Here is a 13,269-nt window from a genome sequence, read left to right on the forward strand (position 1 = left end):
AAAGATAATTTCGATAAAAGTGAGATTTTTTTTTTTTTTTGTCAAATAGCGTTGTGGGACTTGTATGCATTTTATCCAATAAATGAGCGAACGAGAATGAATCATCTCATGTGACATGAGAATCCATTGAAATCTCCATCATTCATTTGAAAGGAGAGAGAAAGATAATTTAGATAAAAGTGACTTTTTTTTTTTTGTAAGTAGCATTGTGGTTAGAAATTCACATATTAAACCTTCAATAAAGAAATCCACCTCTTAAATGAATAAGTGAAGTGTTTGGAACTGAAGCTCCGACTTCTACATTATTATGCAATGTAATATCAACTGAACTACGGAGACAAATAAAATGAGTTTTTAATGATGTAAATTATAAAATCCATTTAAAAAGTGTATTAAAATAAGTGTCGCTAGCATTATTCGTGACAAAAATCTTAACGACTAGGTGTACTTTCAAACAACATATATTGTTCTGTTGACTAGATTAAAATTATGTTAGCACAAATCCAAACACTTAGAACAATTCTTTATAATTCAAACACTCAAAAAGAAATGTCTTATTGTTCTCAATAGAAATTGTTGACCTTTAATATGATTAATAGTGCTTTATCCCTGTAATATAAGTTATTTTTGGGTTTACCCTCTGTAAAAATTTTGTTTTGGTTTTCGTCTTTATAAATTATTTTTTCCAGAATACCCCCTAATAGGCCATTTTTAGAATTTTTTTTTTTTTAAATTTGGTTTTTGAATGACCTATTAAGGAGCTATTCTGGAAAAAAAATAATTTTACAAGGAGGGAAACCAAAACAAATTTTTTACTGTGGCACTATTAACCCCCTTTAATAAGAGGTTTTTTAAATATTCTTTTAGGGAATCCTTTAATAAGAGATGTTTCAAATTATTCCATGAGTGGCACCTTAAGCTTATGTAAATCTGAATCTTATGATATATTATCCAATGTTTGGTTATTTTGTTTTGTTCATGGATGCATGAATATACATGATTTAATCCATTGATTGCTTTAATTTTCACCCCTAAAGTGAACAAAGGAATGCATTTGTTTAATAATTTCATACTTCTGTTGTATTTATAAGAGAATCCACACTCATCATGTCCACCTTAGATACCCACATCTGCAACATGATAGATTTAGTCTGTTCTTTGTCGATTTGGATCATTCTTATTGCTTCTGTATAAAGGTAATAGCCACTGGGATCCATATTTCCTCCCATAACTCCACCAATAGATAATAAACAGTGACATAATTACACCAAGGGGTATAGCCCATCTGTTTCAATAAAAAAAAAAAAAAAATCATATAAATAAATACTAAGCATGAATAAGATAGAGCAAATAGTCATTTTCGTCCCTGCATGTGTAACGAGTAATCGCAATAGTCGTTTAATGTAGCGAAATTACAAAGTAGTCAAAATAGTTCTTGACGGAGTCAAAATAAATAAGCAATCAAAAACTATTTTGACTAACAGAATGCAGAGTAACAATCTATTCTAAAGAGTCAAAGAGTATTTTGGGCTAACAATCTATTCTAAAGAGTCAAAGAGTATTGAGAAATTTTACTAAGCATGAACATAACTAATCTGGATAGAAATTAAATTACCTATCAAGATCCAAGATTGGGTTGTAAACCAGAGTTTCCCAAGTTGCAACTATAAACTGCCAAGCTGAATTATAGTAAAGTGACTCTACTGACCAAAACATTTTAGTGTAGGTCTCCAAAAATATAAAGAGTATCCATGCTCCAATTTCAATCAAAATGAACTTTATAACAAAGCGTCCAATCACAACCATAATCAGGGAGAACACCACCAACCAATTGAAAAGTCTTTGGTTGTATTCCTTTATAAATTGAGACCTAGACTTCCCTAACATCTGCAGAATACATATCCATTTGTTACCAAGCCATATAAAAATTCAAATATTCATAATAAATGTTCTTGTATCAGACCTTATTAATCCGTGTCACATAATTTGTCTTCGATGGTCCAATGCATTCATGATCAAAACTATGATTGCATTGCAAGAAACCTGCATTAAATTTTGCCAATGAAGGAAGTCTGAGAATTTGAAGCTGATCCATTTTGTCCTCACATCTGATGTACAGTGCCTCACAGAGCTTTGAAGATTGATACTCATTTTGCAAAATAACATTCTTATACATCTGCAAGATTTTCCCCAGATAAATTATTACTAAATCTTGAAATATAATTGGTTGAAACTTCCATCAACAAGATGACTATATAAAGGATCTTCCATACTTAACAAAACCATCAAAATATATTTGATTTGAGGAAATCACTGTCGTAATTTTTGCTAATATATTTTAGGTTCCAAGAGATTTCTCAATTAGCCAATTATATTTTCAGCTTTTATTTACTATACTAACATTTTTTTTTTTAAGGAATTTACTATACTAACATAAACAGCACCTTTTTTATTTCTTCATTCAGCTGCATGGTTGATTTCTTAGCATGGTGATGACCAAAATGCTGCTGATCAAAAACTTTCATGACTTCATTTCTAGACCTATTATGGACCCCTTGCAGATATTCCTCTGAAAGAGGTAGATCCAGTGTTGCCATCTTTTCACCATATAACTTGAGACATCTCTCAATAATACCTTTGTTGAAAACCTCCACAAGAGAGCCTGATGATGGAATTTCTCCTTTGTTCAAGGCGTCAAGTATCTACATTTAAAATGTCAAGTATCTAAATTTAAATCCTTTTTAATGGTTTGGCTGACTCTATTGTATAATAATTATGAGATAAGGGGAAAATATAAGAATTTTATAAAGGTCCTCTAAGGCTGTCAGTTAAATAGAGGAATAAGTCTGAAAAACTGTTTAGAAGCTAAGTACCTGCTCCAGGAAAGAGACAAATTCCTTCCCATTTAAAGTCTTCCCTTGTACAATCTTTGGAGAGATTATACTGGTAACAAGCTCTTTCAACTGCTCCCTTCTCGTAACATATAACTGATCGAGTTCTACATCGTTCATATCACAAAGCTTTGTCCTCTGAATATGTGGCTGTTGAGATCCAATGATTAGTTTGATCAACCAATGCATTGTTTTAACACAAAAAAATGACTACATTCTAACATGGCGAAAGTTTCTATAAAAACAGATTAGTAGTTATGTGAATACTTAGATCGGTGCCACCATGCCAAGAAAGTGGATTTAAGGTGTAAACAAAATTATAGATAACTAGTACATGAGATGACTATTGAATTCAGGCAACTGAAATAAATTACTCCCTATATTGAATTCAACACATACCTGTGGTAAACTAAAGGCAGTGTTGTTGTTCCCCATCATAGCCAGCGAGTCCCGGATCTGATTAACCTGAAGAAATGAACTTTCAGTATAAATTTTCAGTTCCAGAATAGCAATAGTTCACTGATAATTGGAAGTTGAACTCCAGAAGAGGAGATACCAAGTCAATATTTTTGTCTCCTGCAGTTAAATAGTATAAGAAAGACCTTCTATCAGATCATTTGCTTTAAAAAACATGGAAAATTAGGCTGTGTAAAAGTAAACTTTAGCCAAAGCTGCAAGAAATGGTGCTAACCATTGGTATTGGGAACTCTTTGAAGAGCTTCATTCACCATTTCTTGCACTGATTTCCCTTCTGTAGATGATTAAGATAAATACCTGTTATTAGTAATGTTATTATGTTATCATGCAACGGTTATTATATTAGGCTGTTATTGAATAAATAGGGAAATGGAAAGGTAGGCAATTAATTGGGACAAGATATTATTGATTGGGAGAGATCAAGATTTTGAATTCTTAAAAGGGAGATCCCCAAGACTCTTGAATTTTGGTACCAGTTTCTATCAATATCAATATTCAATAAGTTGCAATGCCCTAGAACTCATCAATGACCGAGGCATTTAAAGGGATTGTCTACTGAAGACTAAAGAACCCCGGATGGCGGTATGGAATTGAAAGGCGGCATGCAGGTTCCTGATGTATGAACACGACTACACAACTGAGCGAAGTATTTACAAACTTACGCAGAAAATCACGTTGGATGAGCCACAAGAGCTTAGCTGGTTCAAAGGCCACATCATCGCCCTACAAAATATCCAAATATTCAAAACAAAAGCAATTATCATCGACAATTTTAAGTTAAATTAAAAAAAAAAACATAAAGAAATAAAGATTAGATAAATGGAGACAATATTCAGGTCCTTGGCTTACCTTCACTCTTTTCAACATATGGCAGTTACAAATTTAAGATATATGCAAAAGAAATAAACTAGTCAGTAACCATAGAGTATCCCTAAAACAAAGAGGTTTCACAAAGCAATTTTAAATGACAGATACAAAAATTGATAATCACGAAAAGATTAACAAATCCATCCAGCAGATGCAAACCTCCCATAAAATTCTTCAGCAAGCTCGACCGCAAAAGAGAGTCGAGAGATGTCAGCTTCTCGTATCTAACACACAAAGATGAAAACATTTGAGATTGGTCTAATTTTTTATTGAAAAATTATGTGCTGGCTGAGGACATCGAGATTATTCATCCCAGATCAAGTAATTCAAAGTTGATACCAGCAATCTTCTACATGTAGTCAAGTTTCTTGAAAAGAAAACCAATTTGTGCTCAGTTATTTAAAGCCTAAAAGTAATCTATCATAATTTGTGCCTAGTTAGTTAGAGTTTTGGGACAACGATAGGGTGTTCTTCTCTCCATATCACACCACGGTAATTTGTTTGCTTCCGGTGATTGGAAATTCGAGTAAATCTATTAAAAGGCCTATCACCCTAACAACAACTAATGCTGCACATCATGGACTACATAAAGAACTAAAATCAGTCATCAATATATTACTCATTAGCAACATTTTACCCATTTTTCTATGTTCTTTTGTTAAACTAATTATTGACCGAGTGCACTTTACCTTCGCATGGACCAATGTATACATGCCATATGAAGTCAGAAAGCAACATTATATTATACTCAACAATGAAACATAAACTTCTTTCTACGTTGCTCAATCTCAAAATGAAGGCCTTTAACATTGCAACAAGATAAACACCGGCAATGAACATGAAAATTAGGTGAGGAAGACATTATCTAACCGTCTCAGGCAAGTTATATACAAGCACAGAGCTCATGACAGTTGCGAGAGCAAATATCCTGCAAAAGAAAGAAAGGCCAACTGAAAAATCATACATGACTCAAGAAAGAACACAGAATGCATGATTTGTCAGCAATTACCGATCATCATATACATTGGACTTCCCGACACTTTCAAATCCTTCTGTATCAAGGTAAAGCACAGAAGTTCTTACTCCATTGATATCTAACTCTATAGGAGTTCCCCAAACCCATATTCCTGAAGATACGAACCAAAAGATAATAAAAATGATTACAAAAGATTTATATATATAAATTTAAATATGCATATTCATGACAAAAATGCCAATTTTCATCCACCTTTTGTCTTGACATCACGCATGTGCCCAACACCAAATCCTAACAAAAGAACATTTCAACGTAAATCATTTAAAACTATCAAATACTGACATACAACAACAAAAATAGAGAGAAATCAATAAAATGCATGTTGGGAGTATATTCTAGTAGCAATAAAAGATGCACCTTCATAACAAGAAAGAGATAGAAGTTGATTAAGCAAAAAAGATTTTCCAGAACGATGCGGCCCAATCACCTGATTGAAACAACCATAAACCAATGGTAACTGGTAATCAACATTAAATTAGAAGTTTGCGAAAATTCATGTTAAAATAAAGTAAAATGAAAAGTTATAGACAATGTATGCTTTAAAGTTACAGTCAAACATACTGCAACAGATGCAATGGGGTTTGTAATTCTCTCAATAGCCTCCAAACCTTCTCTTGAAAGACGGAGTTTTGTATGACCAGGATCCGGTTCCACAATGGGAAAACTGTACAAAACACAAACAGGACAAGAATAAAGGAAACTTAATCAACTTGAAACAAAAAATGCACTTTACAACAAACTTTAGAAAATCGGCCATGTACAATGGCCAAGAGGATCTCACTAAAACCACGATTCAGAATAGAATAATAAGTGTGTAACAGAAGCAACATGGAAAAATTGCCAACTACTCCAACAAATCATAACAACAATAGAAGAACTTGAGTCCCAAGCTATTGGTTGAGTTTGCCACATTCAAAGAAATAGATAAATCAACACACGTTGACACTATAATTAGGTTAAAAAATATCACTTTCCTCTACATATATCTTAATAGTTTGTCCTCTGATTTTCATTGGTCTCACTTTACCTTTCAATATTTGAATATCCTATTCCTTCTAGTTTACTATTCTTTAGTGCTTTGCTGCTTGTACAAGTCATCTCAATGCATACCAAAACCATCTCAGAAGATATTTTACGGTATTTTATATTGCAAATGACCCAAATTTTCTTTCTAATCTTATATTTTCTTGTGTAATCAATCATCCATAGTAACATTGTCATCTTAACAGCAGTAAATATAGTTTCTTGTTATTAAGATAAGTTACTCACTTCAAAATGTTGCATGCTTGTGAACTTGTGACCATATTTAAGTCTATAATTTCGCTTGAAAACTATAATTTCAAGAATCCTATCTATCCGATGTGAGACTAAATCCCACCCGAGTGTTGGTCGCTAACACACCCCCTCACGCTTCAGCCCAAGCGTGGACGATGCAAGCCCAACGATGGACCCGACCATGTAACGAATATCGAGGCCTAACTTATCCATCCATACAAAACCGGCTTGTACGGTGAGATGTGCCTCCTTTTTATAAACTCTTTTCAAGAATCCTATCTATCTGATGTGGGACTAAATCCCACCCGAGTGTTGGCCACTAACATGTATAGCAAGACAAAATCATCCCATCACCACCACCCCTTTTTGTATTGATACCACATTACCGATTTAATTTCTGAATAACCGTATTGCAAAGAGAAAAGGGAACATGATTGATTACACATATGTTGGGTAACAACAATATAGGCTCTCATTGACAAGACAAAATTTTGAGCTTATAACGGATAGCTAATAAATTCATATGACCAAAATAGAAATGTTTGGTAACAATTTTTATCTTAATTGAAAAAAATTAGATATCAATTACATGTATCTTTTTTATATCATATCAGCTAGTTCAAATGCTAATTTTTTCAAACATTAAAAATTCAATCGGTTGCTTTATCCTCCGTCAACTATTCCCTAATTTTTTTTCCAAACTAAGTCAAAGTATTTTACATTATTTTGCCCGTGTTATATAAAATGTTGACACAAAGTATGCTTATGTGACAATATTTTTTTTATTTTTACCAAAAAAAGATAATGGGGTGAGAGAGGCTCAAACTCTCGACCTCAGGATTACTAGAAGCTATGAGACCTACGCGCTAGCCAACTGCGCCACCACCCCTTTATGCTTATTTGACAATATTATAAATTCTCTTTTCGAAATTGGTGCAAAATTAATTTACACATTAAACTCCATCACGCAAATCTAAAATGACATAAAATGCAAGAAAAAGTAGTGGAAATGCAAGAAAAGCTTGATGATGGTGTTAGGACCTAAGTCCATGAGGAGAGTCCAACCCAAAAGACTAGTTGAATAGGTGGGAGAACCTCACGGCTTAAGTACCACATCAAGCATTTTGATCTACTCGATGTGGGACTCCTAACAGATGGCAGACATATTGTGCATGCATAGTAAGAAAATGAAAAAAATGAAGGAAGTGGTAACACTCACGGTTGGTGGAAATTGTGGATGGAGAAGGAAGGAATTGAAGAGAGGGAAATGATGAGTAGAAAAAGCAGCACCATATTGGGATTATGGTTGAAGAAAAGCTGAAGAAACAAACCATATTATTCATAATGATCATAATGGATGATGAAAAGAAGAAGAGGAAAAGGTAAGAATATTGGGAAATGAAGGAAAACCTAGAGAGCGGTGTAAGTTAAGAATCATGGTGGAGAAGGAAGAAGAAAACTTGGAAATGAAAGACGTTAGTTTTGTGCTTTTGGCTCATGCTTTTGTTGCAAGATTGCATACAATATATGGTCATAATTAAAGATCTAATACAAATAACTTCACACTCAAGAGTCTCAGACTCGAGTTGACAACAAGAAAATCAAAATCGTCTTAGATAATATATATATGAGTCATATTAACTTGTTTAGAAAGGGTACCGTTTAAAACAGAAATTTTGTATTGAAAATAGTGGCCGAATTTCTTGTGTAGCTAAATTAGAGACTGAATTATTATTGACCGATTTATTAAGAATTATACTAAGAATGGTTTTTTTTTTCAAAGAATTTTATTAAGGATCCTACACACAGTGACAGAATCAGATTTCTAAAATCATTGTATTAAGAACACAAGCTGGAGACTGAATTAGTCACGAACTCAGTCGTTACATTTGGTCACAAATTTAGTTGGTATGGCAGTCTCAATTTAGCAAAGAAATAAAATTGAGCGCTAATTCAGTCTCTAATGTATTTAGCGACTGAATTTCAAAATATCGGTATCTAAATAGCATTTAAGCAAAATTGGGGAAAAGCCCCACCAAGCCGTACGCTAAATCCACCCCCTCGTTAAAAATATAAATGGTTAAACTTTTAAATTATTGAATGCATAGTTTTTAATATTATATATTTGACTAATTGCATGTTTGATCTCTTAAGTTTGTTTTAGATTTCAATTGATCCATTTTCTTTTAAACGTTTTAAGTTGGTCCAAAATATTATTCATATCATTTGACCATTTAAATTTGAGACGTGGCTAATAGATTGTACATGTGGCCACACGTGGATGCCACTTCAATATACTAATCACTTTTTTTTTCATTTTTAAAAAAAAAATCAGTAACTTTAAAAGTTTTGTAAAATAATAATCATATTCATCCCTACTACCACCACCACCACCACCATAAAAATTATATCACCAAATAAATCAATTCCTGCAATTGTGTAAAAAAAAATACACTGCATATTTCATAGTATTTGGAAGAGTGGGTGGAAGAAACACATATCATAATTTTGAAACATAATAAAAATTATTAAGCGTGTTTGATTATGCGGTGATCAAAATTGAGTTGAATGTGTAATAATTTATATTTTGATATATTTTGAAAGCTTTAAGCTATAATTAATTTTAAAATAGATCACCGCATAAAACTTGGTTACATTATGCTTCCAAAATTCAATTTTAAAATAATTTCAAATTCTATCTTCAAATTAGAATCAATTTTAAACGCAAAATCAATCCTACGTGAGAGCAATCAAATGTGTCAATCAATTATAGACTTATAGAATTAATTTTGCCTCTTCAAAAAATGAAATCAAATATATACCAAAATGAAAAAGAGAAGATAGTACCTAAATTAAATTGTCTTTTAAGAAAAGTTGTGGATAAGTTACATACAACCGATTAAAATCAGTTATGTGTACTCATTGAATTATGTCAAACATTAAACTAAAAAATAAAGTAAAGAACAGGTCACTAATTTTAATTGATAGTCGACAACTTACCAAAATTTTCCAAAAGCAACTTAGAATTTACCAAAGAGAATCATATTGAAGTTTAATTAAAGTTTGATAACATGATTGACTACAAGCACCTAAATAAAGCCTTTATAAAGGGTGAACCAACTTCCAATACGCGGCTACACTACAAATGACTCTTACAAAGAATATTGAAATGAACCAGACAGCCTTAAAGAATACACCTTACTTTGTAACACATCATGATCCTTAACAAATTCCATACCATTTAGCTTTATGGCTTTATTCAAATGACATTATATGCTTTTGTTGAAAAAAAATGCATTGTATGCTGTATTTTATATCTCTCTTTCTTCACTCATGAAAAACATGCAATGTTGTGATTAAAATTGATTATATTTTTTACAACATATTCCCTCCATTTTAAAATATAAGGCAAATTCACTTTGTAGGTTCATTTATTTAATGATGTATGTGGTTCATATTTTGAACCTGAACCACATACATCATTAAATGAATGAACCTAAAAAGTGAATTTTGCTTATATTTTGAAACGGAGGGAGTACACTCTTAAAACATTATAACCGAAATATTAGAGAAATGTTATTTATACAACTATTTTGAAACAACTTTTGAACAATTTTTTAAGTTTGACCTAAATGTTATCTTTTCAAAAAGAGTCAATATCATCATTGATGGATTATTTTATCGACAGAGACTATTTTAACCAATGAAGTACACAATCAAATACTATTTTAAAATTTAAATACATTAAAGGATTATTATGATTACTTGTTAGACATTCAAAGACCAAAAATAACCACTACTCCAATATATATATATATATATATATATATATATATATATATATATATATATATATATATATGAGGGCATATCAAGTGAGAGAACTTTTTATTGTGAGAGGTGAGAGGAGCTTTTATCATCCGTTAGATCACAAATCAATGGCTTATATTAAACCTCTTATTTTAGGAGCACGTGTACTAGATCTTTTCCCTAACTTCATTCCTGAACACTGAATTACTCATCTTCATCCTCTAGACTCATTCACTCCCATGGATACAAGACAATTTGTAAAACCCTTTCTGATACCCACAAAACAAACGAGATTGACCATCAACGTTCGAAACGGAAAGAACGAATGACTGAGACAATGGACCTTGGTGCTGCGAATCTCTTTGTCGAGAATAGGAGTAGATCTAGTGACTGTTCATATTCGGTAACCGGTTATATTCAAAGATTGCATCTTGTTGGCCATATGGGTTACAATTTGCAACCTTTCTTCAAACTAACATAACACAAATATATTGAATTTAATACAAATAAGATTGTTAATCCATGAATATTGTGCTTGGTTTTGTGGTTGCTGTGAGAAAAGCCACACACAAAAATGATGGAAAAGCCACATGTGAGAAGAGAGTGAGTCTCGCATAATTATTTTTTTTGTGGGAAAAGATGATTTCATTCTACTTAATTTTGGATATGAGCTTGATGTGTAACCAATTGCAGACTGTAGAAAAAATTAAAGTGTGTGAGTTCTTAAAATAAGAGGTTTAATATAAGCTATTGATTTTGATCTAACGGATGATAAAAGCTCCTCTCACCTCTCACAATAAAAAGCTCTCTCACTTAATATGCCCTATATATATATATATATATATATATATATATATACACACACACACACACACTACATTATTAGACCTATTAATGGTCGCGATGATAAGCAACACCCATACTGTCTGCCGTAAGCAATAAACGAAGCTCGACTGAAGGATTAAGCACAATCAATAGATCAATCGTAGACCTTATTCTAAACTTGGCTTAAAAATCAGCACACATATTTTCTCTTTTAACCAAAAATAAAAAGACCTAATATATTTCCTAAAAAAACTTATTATCTTATATTATCTTTCCTAAAAAAAGATGATTATCTTATTTATTATATTATCATGTGGTCCTTGTAAGCCAGCTGAAAAATTAGAGCCAGTTTCAAAACAAAAATATAGAGCCAGATGAGTTAAATGGAGCAGGTGAGGTGTTCCTTTCCGAAAGTAATGCATGGTTCCTATGAAATTAAGGGGAAATTTCACTCCCAACAAACTCTATAATTGTCCTAATGAGTCATGACCGTTCTAGAAATTTATCCGATTCCAGATGCATCAATTTATTTCTAAAAAGATTTCATTTTTTATTGAACTAAAGTTCAATGCTTCAACACGACTCATTTCAAAGTAAAGTTAATTCAAGGAATCGGTTCATCTCATCTAAGAAGAACGTAGTTCATACTTTAAAACGACTCAGCGGCTTGAAACGTCTTTCAACAATTATCTGATTCAAACATCGAAGGACACAACTCATGACGATCCCTCCATTATTCCCTAAATGCTCCTCTTCGGCGTTTATAAATACATTTCTTTAAAATAATTAAACTTTTCTAATCTTAAATACCTAGTCCGGCCATATGAATTGAAAGACATAACTATGTCTGAAATAATGACAACGTCTAATAAAATTGAAGAGTTAAAATATATTGTCTTTTTATCATCAGTTTCTTTGTGGATAGAATTGGTAGAGGAGGAAGTTCAGCTTGCCTTGATCCACTGTGAGGTCGTTGGAGGTTAATCAAATTTTATGGCATGCCGGAGGGGGACCCCTTAAGGATTCATGGAATCGTCTTACGCAATTGTCGCTTCGATCAGCCCTTCCTTCCTTGGTGTGTTATTGGTACTGCTATTTCTGTTTTGAACCGCTGGACCAGCTTGAGTACATAGTAGTGCAGCCTCTTTCCACTGCTGCCAATTGGTACGCGCAGTCCTGTCCACCGTCGCCAATACCATTTGTTCAGCATTCCACACCAAATTATTGCATGCTGCCCCAATCTGCCAAAGCAAGACAGCAACTTTGCCTGCAATATCATTCACGCGATGCATTCGTTGCAACAAAGCTGCAGACAGACCAGCATGAAACCAAGCCCCCTGAAATGTAGTATACAGCAGTACAACCGACAAAAGCGTGCCAATCACTCTCAGATCTCATCTTCAGCTTCACACCACGGACAAAGCGCTGGACATTGAAAAAACAGCTGAATCAACTTGACTCGAGTCGGAACACAACCTCTACAAATTCGCCAAAGCAAATTTCGTGCCTTATGGGCACATTCACTCTCCACAAGCTATTCCAATCACCACCCAGTACCCACCTGTAACTGCTCCGTATTTGTGAATTCCTTGACAGCAATTTGATAACGGAATCCTCCATAGTCATCAAACAGAGGTGTTCTAAGACTGGCATGCGCTACCTCATCTGAAAATGCTCCCCTTTTCTCCTCTTGTTTAAACCAACCAACCAAACTTTTTTTTTTTGCAAAGAAACCAACCAGACTTTAGAAATTAATAAATTTACGGACTAATTATCTGATTTAATTTTTACCTTATAAGATACAAGTTTGATTTCATGGTTTTTACAACGAGATACCATTCCATAAATATTTCTTTTCTTTTCTTTTGTGCTAAGGCATAGGCCAAAACAAGTAAATGCAAAAACACCTCTGCATCAACCCCCACTAACATTTCTTCTTCTTAAAGTAGAGAATAAAAACAAGGACTCAAACAAGTAAATGCAAAAACACCTTGTCTAAGAACACAACTACGTGTAATAATATATACTACACAATGATTAAAATCAAGCTAAGAATTGAAAAAGAAAAAGCTAAAACAATTGACCAAG

General features: G+C 32.9%; 1 protein-coding gene and 1 non-coding gene across 4 annotated transcripts; both read right to left on the reverse strand.

Annotated features, from left to right (window-relative positions):
- Positions 1–920: 920 nt before the first annotated feature.
- Positions 921–8,117, reverse strand: LOC11421331 (guanylate-binding protein 4). Of its 3 annotated transcripts, XM_003590494.3 has the most exons (18): positions 7,957–8,117; positions 7,766–7,863; positions 5,833–5,935; positions 5,629–5,698; positions 5,464–5,502; positions 5,245–5,362; positions 5,106–5,163; positions 4,395–4,459; positions 4,218–4,224; positions 4,031–4,091; positions 3,583–3,642; positions 3,448–3,467; positions 3,291–3,356; positions 2,874–3,041; positions 2,445–2,702; positions 1,964–2,176; positions 1,616–1,887; positions 921–1,285 (listed from the first exon to the last, which is right to left on the reverse strand). In XM_003590494.3, exons 2-18 carry the CDS (start codon positions 7,837–7,839, stop codon positions 1,147–1,149), a joined length of 1,791 nt encoding a protein of 596 aa, XP_003590542.1. In that variant the 5' UTR covers positions 7,840–7,863; positions 7,957–8,117; the 3' UTR covers positions 921–1,146. The 3 variants fall into 3 exon arrangements, with proteins under 3 accessions (XP_003590542.1, XP_039684130.1, XP_039684133.1); XM_039828196.1 differs by having other exon boundaries at positions 7,766–8,117; XM_039828199.1 differs by lacking the exon at positions 3,583–3,642 and having other exon boundaries at positions 7,766–8,117.
- TRNAM-CAU (transfer RNA methionine (anticodon CAU)) lies at positions 7,352–7,435 on the reverse strand. The gene is given in 2 exon segments: positions 7,352–7,387; positions 7,398–7,435. It is a non-coding gene; the product is annotated as a tRNA-Met (tRNA).
- Positions 8,118–13,269: the final 5,152 nt, after the last annotated feature.

The sequence above is a fragment of the Medicago truncatula genome, chromosome 1 (genome assembly GCF_003473485.1).
Source record: "Medicago truncatula cultivar Jemalong A17 chromosome 1, MtrunA17r5.0-ANR, whole genome shotgun sequence".
Classification (NCBI taxonomy): Eukaryota; Viridiplantae; Streptophyta; class Magnoliopsida; order Fabales; family Fabaceae; genus Medicago; species Medicago truncatula.